This window comes from Schistocerca americana, chromosome 1 (assembly GCF_021461395.2).
Source record: "Schistocerca americana isolate TAMUIC-IGC-003095 chromosome 1, iqSchAmer2.1, whole genome shotgun sequence".
NCBI classification, from domain to species: domain Eukaryota; kingdom Metazoa; phylum Arthropoda; class Insecta; order Orthoptera; family Acrididae; genus Schistocerca; species Schistocerca americana.
Genome location: NC_060119.1, coordinates 652,413,318 through 652,437,441, shown reverse-complemented (window position 1 = coordinate 652,437,441; position 24,124 = coordinate 652,413,318). Strand labels below are relative to the sequence as shown.

Here is a 24,124-nt window from a genome sequence, read left to right as displayed (position 1 = left end):
ACATGGAGCTAGTATTTGAAATATCTCCCGCTTTAGGGCAATTAAAAGTAAGAGTATGCGTTACCAGCTTTTCGATGCCTTATTGATTACTAGGAGGCATTTCATACCTTCCCGATAAAATTCATGAAGAATACACACGAAAAACAAGAAACATAGTCTACATGTTTGCATTTATTATGCAGCACATTCGATAAGACCACAATAGCCATTAGATAAGATCAAAAACGTAAAAATTTCAGTACTGAACATAAATTGCGCAGATGACTCCTTTCTCAGGAAAACTATTATATTCTACCTTTCCACCTGTGCACAACTTTTTATTTTGGCTACAGAAAAAACTTGGACAAAGAAGATATGAACTTAACTATGGTACTATCGCAGTAGTGTTGAACATCACTAAGAGAAACTTTTTATTTTGGCTACAGAATAAACTTGGACAAAGAAGATATGAACTTAACTATGGTACTATCGGAGTAGTGTTGAACATCACTAAGAGAAAAATTGTAATGACGCCCGTGGGTACGCTGCAGTGAAGTTAGCTACCAAGTGGAAACGAAGGGCGAAAATAAAAATTCCTTCGAAAAATGGTTCTCGGGCTGAAAATTAATTCCCAGAGTGCCCGAAACAGAAACACTATTACTTTAGCGCTGTACAGAGCTTACAAGCACGAAAGTATAAAAAAAATTGGTAGTTACTCAAACTGAGTGTAGAGAAATGTGACAGTGGAGGAAACAACGAAATGAGAAAACGAGCGTGATAAAAGACAGGAAATAACCAGTGGCCGTTATGAAATTGAAATGTATACTTTTCGGACATGTATCCTGACTAAATGCCTGAAGACAGTCAAGAAAATTCCCCCTGGTTGATGGCTCTCGATCTTCCACCATAGCAGAGTCCATCAACATGAGGTAGCAAATATGAGGTATCCAAGGTGGTGGAAACGTGGGTTCTACTATGCCAAGACTGCCTGGTAGCTTCAACAGGAAAACACAATTAATTAGCAGAAGTGCAAAATAAGAAAGTGTTTATTACTTAACTTTGCTGTAGTCCATGATCAGTTGTTTGACAATTATAGAAGACGCGACTAGACTAAGCGTCTGTAGAATGACATAATTTACAAGTCACAAATCTTGCAGTGACGAATTAATCTCTCGTAATCTTGAATGTCTAATCCGGTGAATTTGAAGACTAACTTGGAACGGAGCTACAAAGACTTGATGGCAGCAATGACTGAGCCGCAGACGATGACTGACTAACATCGGCGCTGGCTGACCACTGAGCGCGGCTACGAACTGTAGACTGGCACAACTGCATTACACTCCTATTGCACATGAAGTGGCCTAGCGGCGCCTCGCGGCGAGCTTAAATACTGCGACTGGCTGTATACTGTTTGCCTAGCACAGCCGTTCTTCTGTTACGTTTATCGAGAGAATCGCATCCAGAGGATCGATCTCTCAGGCGGCGGTGTGGTCGTGTGAATGACGACATCACATTGGTAACCCACAAAATGACTATACTTAAAATGAAAAATATGTTCCAGTGCCTTAAAATTTTGTATGTGAACACGGGTCGTTCTAATTTTAGCTGACTGTGCCTGTGGAATTCTTGAAGACATTCGCTCGAGCTCAGGCCATTTCATCGGAGCAGAAAGGGCTGTCAGTAGCATACGATTTCTTTCGCAGTGAATCTAAACAGAATAACGTAGCCGCCAATACAACAAACTCATATTCTTTGGGATCAGCTGCGTACTAAACTACACTGAGTTATGTGGCTTGACGGGTTCTTAAAAAGTGTAGACTTCTGCTACGAAACGTCTGAAGAGTTAAGTTGTTCCAGCAGGAAATGTCATCGAGTAGTACGTTTACTCGAGGAGGAGCATGTTACACTGTCCCAAAAGTCTGTAATCTCTTTTAAGTTTGTTATCGAGCGGTGAGAGAGATAAAAGGGTTGGAGAGAGAGAGAGAGAGAGAGAGAGAGAAAGAGGTTCAAATGGCTCTGAGCACTATGGGACTTAACATCTATGATCATCAGTCCCCTAGAACTTAGGACTACTTAAACCTAACTAACCTAAGGACATCACACAACACCCAGTCATCACGAGGCAGAGAAAATCCCTGACCCCGCCCGGAATCGAACCCGGGAACCCGGGCGCGGGAAGCGAGAACGCTACCGCACGACCACGAGCTGCGGACGAGAGAGAAAGAGAGAAGTAGATAGAGATAAGAAAGAATTAGTAGCATTTGTCTTTAGAAAAGAGTAAGAGGACATTTGTTTCCTGAAGACAAAGCAGTTGGGCAGTCATCATCTTGGAAAGATGCCGTATGGAACGTTTTTCTGGCGCAGTTAAGCGCACCTAACAATAATCTTCTTGTAACTCTGTTATGTCACGTCCGTCATGTAGAGATTTTACTCATTTTTGTACTTCTCCACGTAAAGGTCCTTGAAGAATACATTATTATGGGTTTTCATCATTCTTGTCCAATTAAAATATTTGTAACTTCCCCTGGCTCTTCCCACGTAACACCTGTGATGTGCACTTATACTTATTTTCGGTGACAGTTCGCCATTTCTGAAATTAATTGCCACTACAACTGCTTAAATTACAACCGCGTCATAATGTAGGTTTACCACGTCAAGCCCATATTTTCGTTCTTAGGCTCTTTAGTCGTAAATTATACAGCTGTGGGCCACACTTACCAGCAGGATGCGAGTTTCAATATGACTGCGCAGCGTCCGTAGTAAGCTCGCTGTGAAAAGAGCCTCATCATTATGCACGTATACTTCTGGGGAAGCCGTTTAGTAACCTCAGGTTGTACAAAAAGCTCACAGTAGCGGGAAGTAATAAAATGGTGGCGTGAAAAATACAACGAGTAAGTAGTGTTTCATTGAGTGTTTCGTTATTCAAATTTATTAATGTATTTTAGGTTTTGTCACATCAAGCAATTTCTAATATCACTATGAGAGAAGTATTGAACTCCTGATGAAGAGATACCGACATCATTTTCTGAGTAACCACTTGTAAATTGTTTAAGTTCATTATACATCCAAAAGGCAATGTTAAATCTTATTCCGACATTTAGTCTCTTCATTTTCACGTGAGAAGATGATATTTCTTCATTACTGGGTTGCACGAAGGGCACAAAAAGTCTTCGGGGTGCTCGAGCGCGTGTCTTCCGTAGCATCCCGAACGCTATTGCGCTGCTTAGTGCATCAGCACAAAAAAAAAAAAAAACTTTGTTAGCACTAGTACGAAGTTTTACTCTCATTTTTCCATACGTAATGCTAACAGAGACATATGGTACTCTTATCAGAAGGTTAGTTTTCTGATAAGTCCCGGTGTTCCACGTTCCATTAAGGTTACTGTGGTCAAGTAGAAGTCATGCGTATGGAATGCAGGCCCGGGTCTAAGCTTTTAAACACAACGAGGAAGTAAGGCCAGGGGAGGGGGGGGGGATGAAACAAGTGAACAAGTGACAGCACACTGCTTAATATTATCGAGTAGCAATAAGGAACCGCCTAACTTGCTGTCCCAGTCCAAATGATAGATAGTCGTCCGCATTATCATATAATGTCACTATCCGAGGCAATGTGGATAGTATCGAGTAGCAGTAAGGACCTCCGAGCTTGTCGTCCCAGCCCAAATGACAGATAATCGCCTACATTGTCAGATGCTGTCAGTATCAGAGATGTGGAGATGTGTAGGGCTTCAGACATTTGTGCATAGTTTGGTGTTCATTATCTGTACGACATGACCTTATATTTCATGACCAGCCAAATATTGACCATAACGGGTGCTCTTGATGTCATGATTCGAATCGACTGCCTCATGGTGGGTCGCTAGCGGTCGGCATGGAGGGGGAGAATGTTGATTTATTGTAGCAATTGTACTGCCTAGGAGACCCGGAACATTTATAAATGTAAAAAAAAAAAAAAAAAAAAAATCCGTCGTCTTCTTGGTCATCACAAGAACGACTCATCAAGAACAATGCATAGAAAATGCCACACAGCGTGTGGGGCCAGCTCGAGAGGATGTGCTAAGAGGAGTGAAGGACAAGATTTGGAAGCAGGTGTAGTTTTGTTAATTGTTTGGATAGTACGCTGATGATGATAGTATTCCGGAGAATGTAATAACGCATATTGTGTCATTACTTGCCGATTTATATGAAACCACTAGCTGTTGATATTAATAATTTGCACAAGAATGAGTACAGCCTGTGTTTAGATTATAAATAACAGGTTAGAATGTAGTAAATAAATCATCATCATCATTTAAGACTGATTATGCCTTTCAGCGTTCAGTCTGGAGCATAGCCCTCCTTATAAAATTCCTCCATGATCCCCTATTCAGTGCTAACATTGGTGCCTCTTCTGATGTTAAACCTATTACTTTAAAATCGTTCTTAACCGTATCCAGGTATCTTCTCCTTGGTCTGCCCCGACTACTGCTGAACCCATGAGTCTCTTGGGTAACCTTGCTTCTCCCATGCGTGTAACATGACCCCACCATCTAAGCCTGTTCGCCCTGACTGCTACATCTATAGAGTTCATTCCCAGTTTTTCTTTGATTTCCTCATTGTGGACACCGTCCTGCCATTGTTCCCATCTACTAGTACCTGCAATCATCCTAGCTGCTTTCATATCCGTAACCTCAACCTTGTTGATAAGGTAAACTGAATCCACCCAGCTTTCGCTCCCATACAACAAAGTTGGTCGAAAGATTGAACGGTGCGCAGATAACTTAGTCTTGGTACTGACTTCCTTCTTGCAGAAGAGAGTAGATCCAGTCTGGTGGAACCTGTCCCGACTCCCAGGCCATAATAATAATAAATAAATAAATAGTTCCTATGAGCTGTACAGGGCAGAAAAAATGCGAGTAATTGAACATTTCTGCTATTCTGCATCCCATGACATAACGAGCTGGATGAATACCAGAAACTAGCGACCCTACCCGACTCGGGCGTAATTGAACTGTATGCGGGGAAAAAACACACGAGTAACGTAATGTTTCACACCGTGAGACACAAACACCCACGAAACTCCTACTTATTTTAGTTATACACTGCGACAGCAGTGCCCCAAATGGACAGTAAAGTATTCAATAAATGCGACCAGTATCGTTTATGTTCATTTGTAAAAGGGTTTGTACATAATGAAGAATATTTAGGGCAATAAATTCAAGCAATTGTAAAAAGAATACATCAAATTTAGAGTGCTACGGTTCTTAAGAACAACAAGAGGTATCGAACAACATATTTGTATAATTAAGATTTTCTTGTAACCTACAAACAGTTACTGAAAAAAAAAAGTTTCTTTTATGAACAAGAAATAGATAGGGAAGATCAGAAGGCATGACGACTTACAGAAAGACGTCGTATATGTACAAAATAATAAGATGTTTTGTTCACTACGAAAATAATACAGGAAACCAGCAGAGAAAGCAGTAACTACATAATTTAACGTACCAAATAAGCCACCATAATTGTAGCTGAAGTGAAAACTATACCACATGGGCGTAATAATAAAACGATAAAAAGAATAAAACTGTTTCCCGACTCAAAAAAGCCATTACCTCAGTTTTCGCTACATCAGAGCAACAAACGTCACTGTTCTCTGTTGACCCATCATGAACAGGGGGTATTGGCTGATTACGTAATTGACAATATCAATGAAATTCTTCAACAGCCGTGTAGCTAAGATGTTATTTTATTTTATTTTGACAACAAGTTTCGGCATTCCACTGTTCCATCTTCAGGCCCCGTATATATTTCTCAAAATAAACGATAATGCCATACAGTGCCATATATTCCCGCATTTCGTGAATTCAAACCGTTTGACAAGTTCTTCATTCGAAACTTGCTACCAAGTCTTCGAATGAAGCACTTATGAAACGGTTTGAATTCACGAAATCCAGAGATATATGGCACTGTGTGGCATTATCGTTTATTTTGAGAGATGCATGTGGGGCCTGAACATGGCATAGTGGAATGTCGAAACTGGTTGTCGTCAAGATAAAACAAAATAACATCTTGGTTACACTGCTGTTGGAGAATTTCATTGATATTGATGACGTCAGTATTTGTCAACATAGTCGTCTATATAGAAATAATTACATTAAAAACTGAACTGGAAAGTAAAATGAAGTACAACAGTGAGCCAATATTTAGACTTCATGCAAAATTGCTGCGTGCCGAAAAATGCGCCACTCACAAGATAAATTAGCAACTAAAATACATACGCTTCTTATGGATAAAATACTGTGATTATGTTCTCTAATTTTCAGTAGGATAAAGTGCAATTACATCTAATTTCAAGAGCGTTTCTTTGCGAAGACATTGTAGCTTATGAAATTTATTTCATGACTTTTCTCTCTGTTCACATTTATTTTACAGTTATTCAGATCTTTCGATATTTTGTCAACGTTTGGGACATAAAAATATAATTACTATTTCATAAAAGAATTAAAAACAAATATTAATATTGTGGCGGACTCCTCGGGATAGCGGCCTGCTTTAACAAGCCACTTCCGGGATTTTAGGGAGGCACGCTGACCCCATATCGAATCCTTCCGGCCGGTTAATGACGAGGGCCAGTGTGGCAGACAGCATGGATCTGGTTTTTAAATGGTTTCTCACATCTGACTGGGTGAATACCGGGCTGGTACTCACGTTCTGCCTCAGTTACAGTCTTCGCAAGCATTTAGAAAACAACACATTTTCACATGGGAGAATACTAAACGTAGATAGAATACACAAATTACGTCCCTGTGGGGAAAGCGTTGGTGACATACGGGCATCCAGCCATCCGTTAACACTATCATTGCCAAATACGAACATTAACATGCCGAGTCCGTAATGATACGGGATATACATCGGGAAAAATAAGAAACAAGGGAAGACTAATCTTATGGCACATGTGACGTTAAGCAGCGTGTAGTTTTCTTGTCACTATGGTCGCTACCGTCACTTCAGCCGTCAAACAGTAACAACTTTTACAACGGCGAATGTCCAGACTGTATATGTCAGACAGTGTCAGTAACGAAACGGTGCTTTGAATCTCGTTACTCGGTAACAAATACATATGATATCCAACGGCTGTAGTCACTACGCTTTCACCTACTGGTACCTAGGCATTATGCCAGCTCCAAATCGCAAGTGGAATGACTGGCAGAACATGTGTTTGGCGCTTGCTTCGTGGTGCTGGTATGCGCTGCGTTGCGCCGCTACGCTGGCTGAAGTGCCGACCTGCAGAGTGTCTGTTAGGCGGGTCTGCCTAACTCCGCGGCGCACCCCAGCCCGCCGTACCGGCTAAGTGGCTTGCGCTTAACCAAATTAAATACCCATTAGGCGGCTCTAAGCGGCGCTGCGCTACTTACGGCGAGCGACAGCGATCTTCAGCGCTGCAGCCACTTACCTGCAACAAAACAACAGTACTGGGTGAGTGCCCTATCAGCCAGGCGTAAGTACACACAAGCATAACATGTCAATGAAGTCTGCAAACACTTATCTGTGGGCTAATATTGTTATTATTTTAGTCATACGACGCCTCTAAGTTCTTTTAGACAGGAAGGTTTATTTTAAATCAGTATGAACCAAAATCTAAAAATCTTAATTTAGTAAAAATATGAAAAAATACCTCCCTTAATGAATCATCGACCTTGCCGTTGGTGGGGAGGCTTGCGTGCCCCAGCGATACAGATAGCCGTACCGTGGGTGCAACCACAACGGAGGGGTATCTGTTGCGAGGCCCGACAAACGTGTGGTTCCTGAAGAGGGGCAGCAGCCTTTTCAATAGTTTCAGGGGCAACAGTCTGGATGATTGACTGATCTAGCCTTGTAACACTAACCAAAACGGCCTTGCTGTCCTGGTACTGAGAACGGCTGAAAGCAAAGTGAAACTACGGCCGTAATGTTTCCCAAGGGCATGCAGCTTTACTGTGTGGTTAAATGATGATTGCGTCCTCTTGGGTGAAATATTCTGGAGGTAAAATGGTCTCCCATTCGGATCTCCGGGCGGGGACTACTCAGGAGGACGTCGTTATCAGGAGAAAGAAAACTGGCGTTCTACGGATCGGAGCGTGGAATGTCAGATCCCTTAATCGGGCAGGTAGGTTAGAAAATTTAAAAAGGGAAATCGATAGGTTAAAGTTAGATATAGTGGGAATTAGTGAAGTTCGGTGGCAGGAGAAACAAGACTTCTGATCAGGTGAATACAGGGTTATAAATACAAAATCAAATAGGGGTAATGCAGGAGTAGGTTTAATAATGAATAAAGAAATAGGAGCGCGGTTCAAATAGTTCAAATGGCTCTGAGCACTATGGGACTCAACTGCTGAGGTCATTAGTCCCCTAGAACTTAGAACTAGTTAAACCTAACTAACCTAAGGACATCACAAACATCCACGCCCGAGGCAGGATTCGAACCTGCGACCGTAGCGGTCTTGCGGTTCCAGACTGCAGCGCCTTTAACCGCACGGTCACTATGGCCGGCAGGAGCGTGGGTAAGCTACTACGAACAGCATAGTGAACGTATTATTGTGGCCAAGATGGACACGAATTCCACGCCTACCACAGTAGTATAAGTTTATATGCCAACTAGCTCCGCAGATGACGAAGAGATTGATGAAACGTATGATGAGATAAAAGAAATTATTCAGATACTGAAGGAAGACTAAAATTTAATAGTCATGGGTGACTGGAATTCAACAGTAGGAAGAGGAAGAGAAGAAAACGTAGTAGGTGGTTATGGAATGGGGGTAAAGAATGAAATAGAAAGCCGCCTGGATAGAATCCAGCACAGAGCATAACTTAATCATAGCTAACACATGGTTCAAGAACCATGAAAGAAGGTTGTATACGTGGAAGAGGACTGGAGATGTTGGAAGGTTTCAGAGAGATTATAAAATGGTGAGACAGAGATTTAGGAACCAGGTTTTAAATTGTAAGACATTTCCAAGGGCAGATGTGAACTCTGACCACAATCTATTGGTTTTGAACTGTAGATTAAAACTGAAGAAACTGCAAAAAGCTGGGAATTTAAGGAGATGGAACCTGGATAAACTGACAGAACCAGAGGTTGTAGAGAGTTTCAGGGAGAGCATTAGGGAACTATTGACAAGAATGGGGGAAAGAAATACAGTAGAAGAAGAATGGGTAGCTTTGAGACATGAAATATTGAAAGCAGCAGAGGATCAAGTAGGTAAAAAGAGGAGGGCTAGTAGAAATCCTTGGGTAACAGAAGATATATTGAATTAAGTTGATGAACGGAGAAAATATAAAAATGCAACAAATGAAGCATGCAAAAAGGATTACAAACGTCTCAAAAATGAGATCGACAGGAGACGAAAAATGGCTAAGCCGGGATGGCTAGAGGACAAATGTAAGCATGTAGAAGCATATAGCCGGCCGGTGTGGCCGTGCGGTTCTAGGCGCTTCAGTCTGGAACCACGTAACCGCTACGGTCGCAGGTTCGAATCCTGCCTCGGGCATTGATGCGTGTGTTGTCCTTAGGTTACTTAGGTTTAAGTAGTTCTAAGTTCTAGCGGACTGATGCCCACAGATGTTAAGTCCCATAGCGCTCAGAGCCATTGGAACCATTTTTGTAGAAGCATATATCACTAGAGATAAAACAAATACTGCCTAAAGGAAAATTAAAGAGACCTTTGGAGAAAAGAGAACCACTTGTATGATTATCAAAAGCTCAGATGGAAAACTAGTTCTAAGCAAAGAAGGGAAAGCAGAAAGGTGGAAGGAGTATATAGAGGGCCTATACAAGGGCGATGTAGTTGAGGACAATATTATGAAAATGGAAGAGGATGTAGATAAAGGTGAAATGGGAGATATGATACTGCGTGAAGAGTTTGACGGAGCACTGAAAGACCCAAGTCGAAACAAAGCCCCAGGAGTAGACAACATTCCATTAGAACTAATGACAGCCTTGGGAGAGCCATCCCTGACGAAACTCTACTATCTGGTGAGCAAGATGTAAGACACCATAACACCACCGCCTTCGAATTTTACTGTTGGCACTACACACTGTGGCAGATGACGTTCACCGGGTATTCGCCATACCCGAACCCTGTCATCGGAACGCTACATTGGGTACCGTGATTCATCCCTCCACAAACGTTTTTCCACTGTTCAATTGTCCAATGTTTACGCTCCTTACACCAAGCGATGCGTCATTTGGCATTTACCGGCGTGATGTGCGGCTTATTAGCAGGCACTCAACCATGAAAGCCAAGTTTTCTCATATCCCGCCTAACTGTCATAATACTTGCAGTGGATCCTGATGCAGTTTGGAATTCCTGTGTGATGGTATGGATAGATGTCTCCCTATTACACATTACGACCCTCTTCAACTTTCTGCGATCTCCGTCAGTCAACAGACAAGGTCGGCGTGTACGCGTTTGTGCTGTTCGTGTCACTTCACGTTTACACTGCATTATCATATCGGAAACTGTGGACCTAGGGATTTTAGCAGTGTGGAAATCTCGCGTACAGACGTATCTCACAAGTGACACCCAATCACCTGACCACTTTCGAAGTCCGTTCAAAACATGTTCAAATGTGTGTGAAATCTTATAGGACTTAACTGCTAAGGTCATCAGTCCCAAAGCTTACACACTACTTAACCTAAACTATCCTAAGGACAAACACACACACCCATACCAAGGGAGGACATGAACCTCTGCCTGGACCTCGAAGTCTGTGAGTTCTGCGGAACGCCCCACTCTGTCTCTCACGATGTCTGGAGTACCTGGCAGTAGGTGGCAGCGCAACGCACCGAATATGAGAAACGTATGTTTTTGGGGGTGTCCGGATACTTTTGATCACATAGTCTATATGACAATGCGGAATGGGCTGAGGACTTCCTTTCAACAGTTATGATACCAATAAAGAAAAAGACAAACACTAAAGAATGTGAAGAGCATAGGACTATCAGTGTAATTTGTCATACAGCTAAAGTGTTGCTGACAGTGTTGAATAGAAGGATATATAGCAAGTTGAATAGAGCGATTGCAGAGGAGGAGATTGAAGAGGAAAAGGAACAAGAGATGCTATTGACCTGTTGAGAACTACAGGGAGATATATGGGAAAAGGTAGAGATATCTTTGTTGTTTTTATAGATTTAGAAAAGGCTTTTGACAGAGTTCAGTGTAACAAGCTGATGGATGCATTGATGAGTAAAGGGGTAGATTGGAAAGAGAGACGACTGATACAGAATCTATATTTGCACTAGGAAGTAAGCATAAGGACTGGAAATGAAATGTCAGAAGGAAGCAGCACTGGACGAGGTGATAGAAAAGGTTGTTGCATTTCCCCACTGTTGTTTAACGCATACCTTGAAGAGATTATTGCGAAAGGCTTAGATGGCAAAAGAGGAATATGTATTGGTGGAAAGAGAATAGAATGTATAAGAATTGCTGATGATATGGTACTAGTGGCAGAAAGTGAGCGGACAGTGAATAACATGCTGAAAGATCTGTATGAAGCTTGTGTGGAATATGGGATGCAAATATACAAAGCAAAAACAAAGAGTATGGTCATCAGTACAAGATGCAGATCGTCCAATATTAAAGTAAGACAAGTGACCATTAGCCAAGTAAGTGCATTTAAATATATTGGAAGCACAATAACTGAAGTCTTGAGACGTCACCAGGAGGTGAAAACTGGAATTGCCGTAGTGAAGGAGGCATCAACAGAAAGAGGAGACCGTTATGTGTCAATTAGATAAAGGTCTAAGGAAAAGACTTGGCAAATGTTTTGTCTGCAGTGTGGCACTATATGGGTCAGAAACATGGACGCTGAGACAAGAGGACGAAAAAAGGTTAGAAGCATTTGTGGATGTGGAGGAGAATGGAGAGGATAATCTCGATGGAAACTGTGAGTAATGAAAGAGTATTGGAAAGGGTTGGTGAGAGAAGATGTCTACTGAAGGTTATAAGAGAAATAAAAAAGAACTGGTTGAGACATTCATTGAGAAGGGAGTGCTTGCTAGCAGATGCTTTGGAAGGACTGGTTCGTGGGAGCAGACTGAGAGGAAGAAGGAGATACAAGATGATAGACGACATAAAGGGAAGAGGAAATTATGTGGACCTGAAGAGGATGGCAGAAGGCCGGACAGCCTGGAGAACTACCATATGAAAACCTGCCTTTTGGCAGAACACTTATGATGATGATGATGATGATGATGAAGCCGTCCTAGGTGGAGATCCCACACACTCGTGCAGCACTCAACGATAGGTCGCGTTAGTGTTGTATATGGAATCGCGTTTACATATGAGCTGCACTTTCTAGAATTCTCCCAATAAATCAAAGTAGACCTTTCCCTTTCGATACAACCCACCTTACGGGCTTGTTCCATTTCATATCGTTTTGGAACTTTACGCCTATATACTTCGACATACTTTTCTACGTTCATCACACCAAATAAAAACTGTATGTAAGTCATGTTGTCTTCTCGAACAGACACTCAAAGACGACACTGTTCCATACCTTAAGGCTTCATCAGCAAACAGTCACAGCGTGCTGCTCGCCTTATCCGTCAGTTTATTAGAGAATATGCAAAATAGCACTTCGATTAATTTGCCTCGTCAAATTCAATGGAAATCCAAAACCTTCGATGACAGCATCCGCCATTATTGCCAGATTTTTTCGTTTATACTTGTTTCATCCCCCTCCCTCATACTGACGGTGGGTGGTCTATCAGCGGTACAGCCAAAATGCTCATCAGCCATGGGGATAGTACGTACACAAGGAGGAAATAATAAATTAAAATGTGAAATATTTACAAATGATTTTAAAATATGTAAAGGATGAAATTTATAACAGTTTTCACGTAAAAGAAACTTTTTCTTATTTTTACAATGAAAAAGAAAAAAAGAAAAGAAAAAATTAGAAGATATTCAAAACACATTATAGAAACGGTGATGTGAATAAAGGAGTTCTGCAATTCCACCAAAAGTTGAAGGATCAAGGTTAGGTTAGATTAGGTTAGGTTAGGTTAGGCAAAAAATTTGTTTCTTGTGGAGGGAGAAACGGTAGGGGTTTAGCAGAAGCAGGGTATGGGTATAATAAGTACAGAGATTCGTCGGGTGCATCTATAGAGGAGATGTTGGGAAAAAGTGAAGAGAGGAGTGGCTTGGGGTGTCGGTAGGTCAATAATATGAAAGGTAAAAGAGGTTACAAAAGATTGGTCGGGAAAGAGTGGATCCCTGATGGTATGGGGCAGGTGAGGAGGGATTGATTTCAATGTCTGGGAGAGGGAGACGGTTGAAATTTCGTTGGGATTGGATGTGGAATATGTGTAGGAGTAGGGATGGTGGAATGTGTACGCAGCAGCAATCCTCGTATGCGGCAGGCAGAAAATGGGATTTTTCGAGTTGATAAAGCGTTTCATCTAGGCTGTACGGACGTGTTCAGTGACTGGGGAGAGACGGTAATTTGATGGAAATATGAGGATTCACGTAGGCTTTTGTCAGAAGCTGAGTCTTCAACTTTTATGACTGTGTGAAGAGAGGACAGCGTCTCATTAGCTGCTTTATGTCACCGTCAAGTCACAGAAGTGACGAATACTAAGGTGGCGCCCTCCATGTCCAGCGTCATCACTTATATTACGTGTTAAGCTTTGTGACGTATCCCTGTATGATATATCTTTGCCAACTACCCGCTTCCGTGCTTTGCTAAGTGTATAACGAGTGTGTCTCTTAGAGTTGTCTCTCATTCAAATCATACAGTCCCTACAGCCCGTAGGGTGAAACGTCTCCAGTTTTTGATTAACATTGCTCTCTCTCGATTACGGGCTTCACTCGGGTTCGATTCCAGACCGTGTCGGAGATTTAATTTGCTCGAGATTGTGTGTGTGTGTGTGTGTGTGTGTGTGTGTGTGTGTGTGTGTGTGTGTGTGTGTTGTCTTCATCATCAATCATCACCGATGTCCAAGTCGTCGAAGTGGCGTCAAATAAAAAGACTTGCACCAGATGGTCAGACTCCGAGCCAGTAATGGAATGCGTACATTTTAAGGGTAGAGAAAATCCTAAATTGTTCAGACACAGTCGTTTAGCTATATAGTAGACTTTCATCGGCGAAATGTTTTTATACAAGCACTCCGCCGTGAAGTATTTCATAGCCATCTTGAGTTAGTTGTTCTAGAGTACTTGGCGCACATGTAACTAATTCGTGTCGACTATTTCCTTGAATATTTGTAGTATGTAGAATTGTGTTTCTGTTGCCTTATCATGGCAAACACAGCGGACAGCTGATGTGAACATTAGCAAACGGACTGTTGAGAAACCGTTTCTTACAAACCGTTTCTTTGCCAAAGTGCTATCTTCGTAGCCAGTGGCTCATGTGAGCAAAAAGATGAAAATCAGAGGGAGCGAAATCCGGGCTGTATGGTGGGTGATCAAACACTTTCCATGTAAAAGGCTGTGGGAGCGTCTTCATTGCACCTGCAGAGTGCAATCCAGAAGTGTCATGAAGAAGAAATTGCACGACAGTTACGTTTTGTAGGGTTGCATGAAATCAGGCAAAATCTCTCAGCAGGTATCCAAACCTGGTGGGAGACACTATTTTCTAGGCATCTTTACCTGCGAACTGTGCGCTTGGAATTGAAAAGAGCGACATGACGCGATCGATGGGGATACTAGAGACACTGCCCAACACATCTGTGCAAGATTCATCGGAGTTTCGCTGTGGCTTCCACTTCACGACCGATCGGGCCTTACTTTAAGAATAACCCTCGTACAACGATGACTTCCGAGAAAACTGATTGCGTATAACTTTAAAGGAAATGAGAGACTCGCTAAATACAGTGCTGTTCATTTTGAATTGCTGCAACTGAACTAACAACATACCTAAAATATTTAACAGGTTGCAACTCGTTTGTCAAAAACTCATTTATCATTCGTTTAAGTAAAAGATGTACCAAACTTCAAGCTCATTTTGAAGTACGTTATTGAAAGCAGTACATCTACTACTTCTTGAAAACTTTTTACACAAAGAAACAGGAAATGAGTTTTTGACCCTCAAGGTGAAGTTAGTCAAATATTTCCTGCACTACAGTAAACCCTGATTCAATAAACCCAGCATATGAGAGCCACGAGATCAAGATAAGCCGAGAACCAAGGACAAGATGTACTGAGACTCGAAAATAAATGGCCAGGAAATAACACATAAAGTTGATCGGAAGCGAACTGTAAAGGTAGTGCAGTACATGGGAGTGGAATGACTTTGGGACGTGAGGGGGATTAGAGTAGGAGGAAGGCGAAGAACGAAGTTGGAAGAGGCGAAAACTAGAATTTATATGAACAGCAAAGAGTAGCGGAGGGGAAATAAGTGGAAGTAAATTTATTCCGCAAGGAAATAAGTCCCTTATGGCAAACGTTACTTTCTCTGCATTTGACCGGACATCGATTTCGCTACGAAGCAATATCGTGTGAGCTGTTTCGGAGCTTATTTCCGACCCTCGATAAAAAAGTGTATGTATACAAAAACGCCGTCCGGGTATTACTCCGTACTTTCGATTCAGGGGTAATACGTCTTACGCCACGGCTCCTCTTATTAGTATCCTCGTATGCCTGCACGACGGAACAGTTGATAAGTCTCGTTTCAGCAACAGATGTGAGTCATTGTCCGTAGCTGTCGGTTATCGGGAAAAGTCACATACAAGGTTATCGGCGTTTTTTCTCTTTGTTATGTGTGTTATCTTACACTTATCCATATTTAAATAGAGTTTCATTCATTACAAAGAGTGTAAATTTTGTCAACTCTTTCTGCTATTCCTTAGCGTTCTCCAGCGACCATACTTTTCCGCACACAGTTGCACCGTCAGGGTAGGCACGGATTCAAGGAGAGAATGGGAGGGTGTGGTAATGAGGGTTTAGATGATAGGATCACGGGAGCCATGACTCCCATATATTTTTTGTATAGACATTTCAATTATTTCATACGAGATGTGTTAAAAAATAACGAGAATTCGTAATTTTTGGAAGGAATTTTAATTGTTCGTCTTTATCAGTGTTAACGCCATTAGATATTCTTCTGAAATTCGGTCTACGAGATAACTAAACACTCTCAGCGATGCATTTCTAATCTCATATATGCTTGTGGATAGAAAAATGTCACATTATTACAATACTGTTTCGGTCAAATATTTACGAATAAGCAATAAGTGTGCACAGACGCATTATCCTGGTGCAAAGGCGGTGCTTTGTATTGCAACAGACAAAGGCGTTTTATTTCGGATCGAATCACGCTAACGACGTTCATGTTTTAAGTAGTACTCGTTATTAGTCGTTCGTCCTTATGGCAGAACCCATGGTGCACTATGCAGTTACAATTAAGAAAAAAAGTGAGTATAAACTTAAAATTTGACCGGATTTGACGATCTTTTTTCGGGCTTAGTAGTTAAGAATGATTCCACTGAGACTATTGAGTTATAAATTCGACATCGTATCGGAAAAATCATGTTTCATTGCCTGCTACGACACATTTCAGCAGCTATGCACTATTGTTCACACCGTCAAGCTACTTCCGAGTAGTTTGTATTTACCGCTGCTATTACACGCAATTCAAAGTTTCATGCTGAAAAACCCGAAAAAATGTAATGACATCAACCAATTGATATGCCAACACCATCACCATGATTCGATGATCTTACTGTTTTTTTTACCGATTTCATCGATTTATGATGGGCTGCGGCGTCCACGTCACTCGCCCTCTTCAATGACGTCATGGCCTTTTCCGACCCCTTATACTACCCGTACACCTTTGTTTTATTTATATCACTATCATAAGCAATATGAAACGTCTGTAAAACTCTTCTGCATTTTATTACGTTGTTGTAGCAAAATGTAAATCAATCTCTCTGATACATCTTTACAGCAAATAAATAATCGCAGCTACTCCCAAGACTTATGTAAACTTTTTGACAGCTGACAGAGTCAAAATATAATATGGCTGACACTGTGCTATTCATACCAGTTCAACAACACAACAACGAAAAAAAAATCAATCGAATCGGAGAAACGCAACTAGTGAAATTATAAAATTTCTCTCATTTTTTGAACACACCTCTTGCTTTGATGTAAGAGTCCCACGGTCATCGGTTGTTCGCAACTGAGTGATTGAATTCAATCACTATTTATTCGGTTTGTTACTCCAATTACCTTTCTGTGAAAATACCTTCGCAACAGAGACAAATGCTCGTATAATATGCCTATTGTCAAATCTGACACGAAAGAATTCGGTTTTTTGTAGGCGCCTACATAGATGTCCGAAAGTACCGTGATGTGGTTGGCGTCACTGAGGGATGAGGTCCGTTGTGCTGTTCGTCAACCGTATTCAGGGAATCCATAAAAGAGGTGAATATCTGCCTTCTCTTCATTAGTAAAACTATTCATACTACTGTCTGTCACTGTTGATGTACAACTACTACTGTTGATAAATAAGCCCAAGACAGAACTAAACAGAAGTGAATGCAAGTTGAGGTCGAAGACTACAATGAGAATTAATGTTTTCCTCAGTAAATACCGACAGTGAAAGGAACAAATTTGTTTCCAAACAATACACATAGCACATACCGACATCTTTTGCACTGCTGTGTACATATTTTCACTTCAATATAAAGATAAAAATGGGTAAGAAATCAAACAAAAAGCGATTACTCTGTAATGGGCCACCGGAGACCATAGGCACAAAAATTTGATCAAAAGTATTCGGTGACCCCCAGAAACATACGTTTTTCATATTAGGTGCATTGCGCTGCCACCTACTGCCAGGTACTCCATATCAGCGACCTCAGTAGACATCGTGAGTGAGCATAATGGGGCGCTCCGCGGAACTCATGGACTTCGAACGTGGTCAGGTGAATGAGTGTCACTTGTGTCATACGTCTGTACGAGAGATTTCCACTCTCCTAAACGTTCCTGTTTCCGACGCGATAGTGAAGTAGAAATGTGAAGGGACACGTACAGCACAAAAGCGTACAAGCCGACCTCGTCTGTTGACTGATAGAGACCGCCGACAGTTGAAGAGGGTCATGATGTGTAATAGGCAGACATCAATCCATATCATCACACAGCAATTCCAAACTGCATCAGGATCCACTGCAAGTACTATGACAGCTAGGCGGGATGTGAGAAAACTTGGATTTCATGGTTGAGTGGCTGCTAATAAGCCACCCATCACGCCGGTAAAAGCCAAACGACGCCTCGCTTGGTGTAAGGAGCGTAAACATTGTACGATTGACAGTGGAAAAACGTTTATGGAGCGATCCGATCACAAGGTTGGGGTATGGCGAATACCCGATGAACGTCATGTGCCTGCATATGTAGTGCCAACAGTAAAATTCGGAGGCGGTTGTGTTATGGTGTGGTCGTGTTTTTCATGGAAGAAGCTTGCACCCCTTGTTGTTTTGCGTGGCACTATCACAGCACAGGCCTACATTGCTGTTTTAAGCGCCTTCTTGCTTCCCATGGTTGAAGAGCAATTCGGGGATGGTGATTGCATCCTTCAACACTATCAAGCACCTTTTCATAATGCACGGCCTCTGGCGGAGTGGTTACACGACAGTAATATCCCTGTAATGGACTGGCCTGCACAGAATCCTGACCTGAATCGTTTAGAATACCTCTGGACTGATTTGGAACGCCGACTTCGTGCCAGGCCTCAGCTACCGACATCGATACCTCTCCTCAGTGTAGCAGTCCTTGAAGAGTGGGCTGCCATTCCCCAAGAAACCTTCCAGCACCTGATTGAACGTATGCCTGCGATAGTGGAAGCTGTCATCAAGGCTAAGGTGGGCCAACACCATATTGAATTCCAGCATTACCGATGGAGGGCGCCACTAACTTGTAAGTAATTTTTAGCCAGGTGTCCGGATACTTTTGGTCATATAGTGTACCTTAGAGAAAACCAAGCAAGAAATATCCCTTAAAAACTTTCGAAACATTTAGAACTCTGTTGCTGTAGGCCTCGAGAGCCTCGATGTATTTTAAGAAAGAAAACATAGACCAAACAGTCTGTATTATGTTTATTTTCCATACTATTAACTAATTTCGACTGTTAGTCATTTCCAAGCGCTTCTCACAAGCCTCAAGCTTCGCATCACCTTTGTCTATTAGACTGCATTTGTGCTACATACGCACACGAAAACAGTATGTGCCTGTGAATAAAATCTTTTCGATTTTAAAGCAGCGTCAGTTCGAATAAAACTCTCGCGCTTACGATGGATTGCTCCGCTATTGTTGTCAGGAGTAAAACTACTGATGACGATGACGGAGTTAGCCATCGAAAACTAGAGAAGTTTATTCGAACCGGCGTGGCTTGAAAACCGAAAAGATTTTAATCGTACATGCTGCCGCGAAATACTCCGAGGATGTGTGCCTTTACAAATTATGTACCACCTATTTAGTCATACGTGATATGAAGCTTGAAGGTTGTGAGAAGAGCTTGAAAGTGGCTAACAGTCGAAATTAGCTGTTAATGTGGACAATAGATACATCACGGCCTGTTTGGACCATGTTTTCTTTCTTAATTCCCAAATTATGTAGGCGGGTCTCGGCTTCAACATGTATATGTAGATAGCACAGCCAGAAGTGAGTCTTTGTTTCAATCTATAACATTTTTTATCCCAGTCATATCTGCTGCAATAAGCAAATACGACGCTGTTCCTGACTCCACAGATATAAACATCAAAATCACGGTAACGAGAGTAGGATGAGAGAGAAAGGCCCCTCACTAACGAACAGTGGACTGCAGCTACGAAAACCTTAAATTGGCAACATCACGTGGATAGTATTGTGGGGAAGGTGAACCAAAGGCCGATTTTTATTAACAGAACACTTAGAAGACGTAATAAAACTAACAGGGTGACCGCCTACACCACGTTTGTCCGTGCTCCTCTGGAGTACTGCTGCGCTGCATGGAATACTTTATCAGGCAGGACTGACGGAGAATATTGAAAAATATCGAACGAGGGAAGGTCGTTTTGTGTTATTGCGAAAATATGGAAGAGTGTGTCATGGGTATGATTAGTGAGCTAGGGCGGCAATCTCTAAAACGGAAGCGTTTTTCGTTGGGCGAGATCTTTTCACGAAGTTTCAAACTCTCTCTTCCAAACGCAAAATTTTTTTGGTCCCTCACACCTAGAAATGACACTCGATCCACTTATTAAAGTAAGAGGAACAGGAATTCGTACGGAAAGATTTAGGTGTTCACGTTTCCCAGGTGGTATTCTGGAGCGGAAAGGTCGAGCAATAGTCTGACGGTAGTTCGACGATCCCTCTGCCAAGTTCTTAAGCGTGAATTGTAGAGTTTTGATATGTATGTAGATGAAGAAAGCAACTGACTTTCCGAACGTATAATACACTCTTTGCGAGACATTCACAAATATTGCTAAATTTTTTCATGGTAAATCAGTCTGCTCTAGTTGTACTTATCAAATGCTTTATTTGAATGAAATCGTACACACAACCCTGGTTTCAGAATGAAATCTAATCTACAGACGCTATAAAAAAACAAGGAAAACTAAGAGGGTTTGTTCATAAAATTAATTAACACTAAATGGGTGCATACAAATGTGTACATCAGGTTATATTTTGGTTGCGTATGAGAAAGTCGTACCAGTCACATAAAAAAAAAAAACAGCAAATTTATCAAGTAGCATGCGAGATTCCGTGTGAGTGAGGCATGAAAAGATTCGCGAAGACAACCAGTAACACCCCTTGTAAAGGGGGCCTAACCGAAAAAAACATGAATGCAACAGCAAATAAGTAAAGATTACCGAGCTAGTGTAACCCACGAACCAACTGCGAACGACAAGTCAAGAGGCAGGGGCTTAAGAAATTAAAATGAAGGCATAAAAGCCGTAGATGGTCAATTTGCGAACCTCAATAGTGGCTTACCATGTAAGTGCCCAGACTACCGCATACGGTAGAAGCCCTACAGATAGGTCAATGACAAACTGCAATGTATACACATTTACTTCAAAGTGTCCGCCCCCGGTAGCTGGATGGTCAGCGCCACAGACTGTCAATCCTAAGGGCCCGGGTTCGACTCTCGGCTGGGTCGGAGATTTTCTCCGCTCAGGGACTGGGTGCTGTGTTGTCCTAACCATCATCATTTCATCCCCATCGACGCGCAAGTCGCCGCAGTGGCGTCAAATCGAAAGACTTGCACCAGGCGAGCGGTCTACCCGACGGGAGGCCCTCATCACACGACATTGTTATATACTTCAAAGTGTGGCCGCCACCGGAGCTAATACCTAGGGCGGCAGGGGCCACAGAAGAAATAATAGCTAACAACATGACCGTACTCCATTTTTTGCTCCCAAACGTCAGCCCCTGCTAATAGCGGTAAAACCACCTTACTTATGCATGTCAGTAGCTAAGATAGGCCTAGTACAGAGCAAACAATAAAAGCAAGATATGCAATGTGAAATGCATCGATAATTCTTGCTTTTTAGTCTTCCGGTAACACTGAACCATTCATTGGGATAGAGATTATCGATAAATGTGAGCTTCGAAAGGAGCTATGGAATATCATCAGGACCTTGCGCTTTTCTCGCTTTGTTTTCTTTGTATATCTATATAAGGGGCTGCTAATTATCGATAGGGCCCATTTGTGAGTCTGTACGGTGTTCAGATACCAGTTCGGTAGTATTATCCCACCTGACAACGTTTTTAATCTCCGAGTTTAAAACTATTGCATTTTGCCTGTTGTCTTCACTTTCCGCACCAGACTGATGCCGCAAGATTGAATGGAAGGTTTGGACCCATTCATTGAGCTTCACATGCGACTAGGACTTCCAAGGATTATCTGATAAATTATTTGCCAAGTTCGGGCTGTGAAAATTATTGGAATCTTCACGCAAGGCCTCTCTTACAGACGGAAGACCGCAACTAACTTTTCTCTCGCGATGGTGATGGCGTAGACAGGTGTCAGGAACTCGGGGACTTAGTTCTATCCGAAACGGACTGCTAACCGACAGGCTTTATGTAAGGGTTTCGCCGCGAAAGAGTTGTAGTATTCGGGTATTAAGGACCTGCATGTGGCAGGTGGATAGCGAGGACTTTTTCTTTGTTCGCGGCAGCTATTTTAAGGCGACGTAGCGGCCTGCGGTGAGCGCGTTGCCGTGGCTGCGGCCCGCTTGTCGCTCGTGGGATTTCTTTCGGCTTAGCCAAAGAGGATTGCGCGCCAGCCGCCGCACGTGGGACGCCGGAGGAGCTTCACGGTTCTCTGTGCGGCCGTGAGCAGCCCGCGGTATCTCCGGCATAAACCGTTTTGCTTGCATAATGTGGAATATCAGCTACTGAAAGCGACTGAAGACAGGTGGAAAAGTCTTGTGGGGCGCAGATTCCACAGGCGCCTTTGTGGCTAAAATATTGTCCACAGTCAGTTCAGCGTGTATTTAATGGGCGTATTTGGCCCTGTAGATCCAATCATATCATTTCGGTAAGATCATATTGTTTACTTGATCAAAAACAATAGTTGCAAATTTAGTACAGGTTGAAATTTCCGTGCACAACGCATACCCCTGGCTGGCTTAGGTCACCCAAAGAATGACCGAGCGAGGTGGCGCAGTGGCGAGCACACTTGACACGCATTCCGGACGACGATTTTCCGTAATTTCCCTAAATCGCTCCACGAAAATGCCGGGATGGTTCCTTTGAAAGGGCACGTCCGATTTCCTTCCCAATCTTTGACAGAATCCGAGCTCGTGCTCCGTCTCTAACGACCTCGATATTGACTGGACGTCGAATCCAAGCTTGCTTCCTTTTCTTCCTTCCAAAGAATGAACCTTTTTAAATATTACAAATCTGTAAATAACGTCCAATGTTGTCGTACTACTATGAGAAAATCAGCCAGATTAAAAAACCAAGTGCCGGCCAGAGTGGCCGAGCGGTTCTAGGCGCTGCAGTTTGGAACCGCGCGACCGCAACGGTCGCAGGTTCGAATCCTGCCGCGGGCATGGATGTGTGTGATGTCCTTAGGTTAGTTAGGTTTAAGTAGTTCTAAGTTCTAGGGGACTGATGACCTCAGCAGTTAAGTCCCATAGTGCTCAGAGCCATTTGAACCATTTTGAACAAAACCAAGTACGAGGGCGGTTCAGAAAGTAACCTCCGATTGGTCACAGTGCGGGTTGTGGGGGGAGTAGCGACGCCATCTGTGCGTTCACGCACTCAACAGGTCAGTCGGCATCAAGCCGTGGTCGAGTGAACGTCGTACCTGCGCTAGTTTAGTTTTTGTGGCAGTTTGAAATGTGTGCTGCAATAGAAAACCCCGCCAAATGTGAAGTGCGTGCTGTCATAAGGTTTTTTACAGCCAAAGGATATTCTGCAGCAGCTATTCATCGTGAGCTTTGTGCCGTGTACGGACCAAGAGTTATGAGTGAAGGAGTTGTCCGTGAATGGGTACGTTTATTTAAAAGTGGACGAGAAAACGTTCATGATGAAGAGAGGAGTGGTAGACCATCATTGGTGACTGACGAACTCGTTCAGACAGTTGATGCAAAAGTTCGTGAAAATCGACGTTTCTCAATGTCGAAGTTGTCTACTGGTTTTCCACAGATTTCTAAGACTCTCTTGTACGAGATAGTGACAGCAAGATTGGGTTACCGTAAGTTCTGTGCACGATGGGTGCCCAAAATTCTTACCGACCACCACAAAACTCAAAGAATGGCCTCTGCATTAGACTTTCTGTCACGTTATGAGGACGAAGGAGAACCATTGTTAAACAGAATCGTGACCGGTGACGAAACCTGAATTAAGTACGTGAACCCTGAGACAAAAGAACAATCAAAGATGTGGGCACATTCAAATTCGCCTACCAAACCAAGAAAAGCCTCGCAAGATTTTTCTGCCAGAAAACTGATGGCAACGGTGTTTTGGGATGCCAAAGGGGTGTTGTTGGTTGAATTCATGGAACGTGGTACGACCATTAATCAAGACGTGTACTGTGAAACAATAAAAAAGTTACTACGGGCTATACAGAACAAACGCCGTGGTATGCTGACTTCCGGTATCGTTTTTTTGCACGATAACGCCCGTCCTCACTCTGCTCGCAGAACAACGGCCCTTCTTGAGTCCTTCAAGTGGGACGTTATCAACCATCCACCTTACAGC

At 42.5% G+C, this 24,124-nt stretch overlaps 1 protein-coding gene across 1 annotated transcript in view; it reads right to left on the bottom strand.

Moving 5' to 3' along the window:
• Positions 1–7,338: 7,338 nt before the first annotated feature.
• LOC124585982 (sodium/calcium exchanger 3-like) overlaps positions 7,339–24,124 on the bottom strand; it is a 783,464-nt gene continuing 766,678 nt past the window's right edge. Inside the window, exon 4 of the mRNA XM_047131408.1 lies at positions 7,339–7,410. Within this exon, the coding sequence (XP_046987364.1) occupies positions 7,407–7,410 (4 nt within the window). The 3' untranslated portion in view covers positions 7,339–7,406. The remainder of the gene's footprint in view (positions 7,411–24,124) is intronic.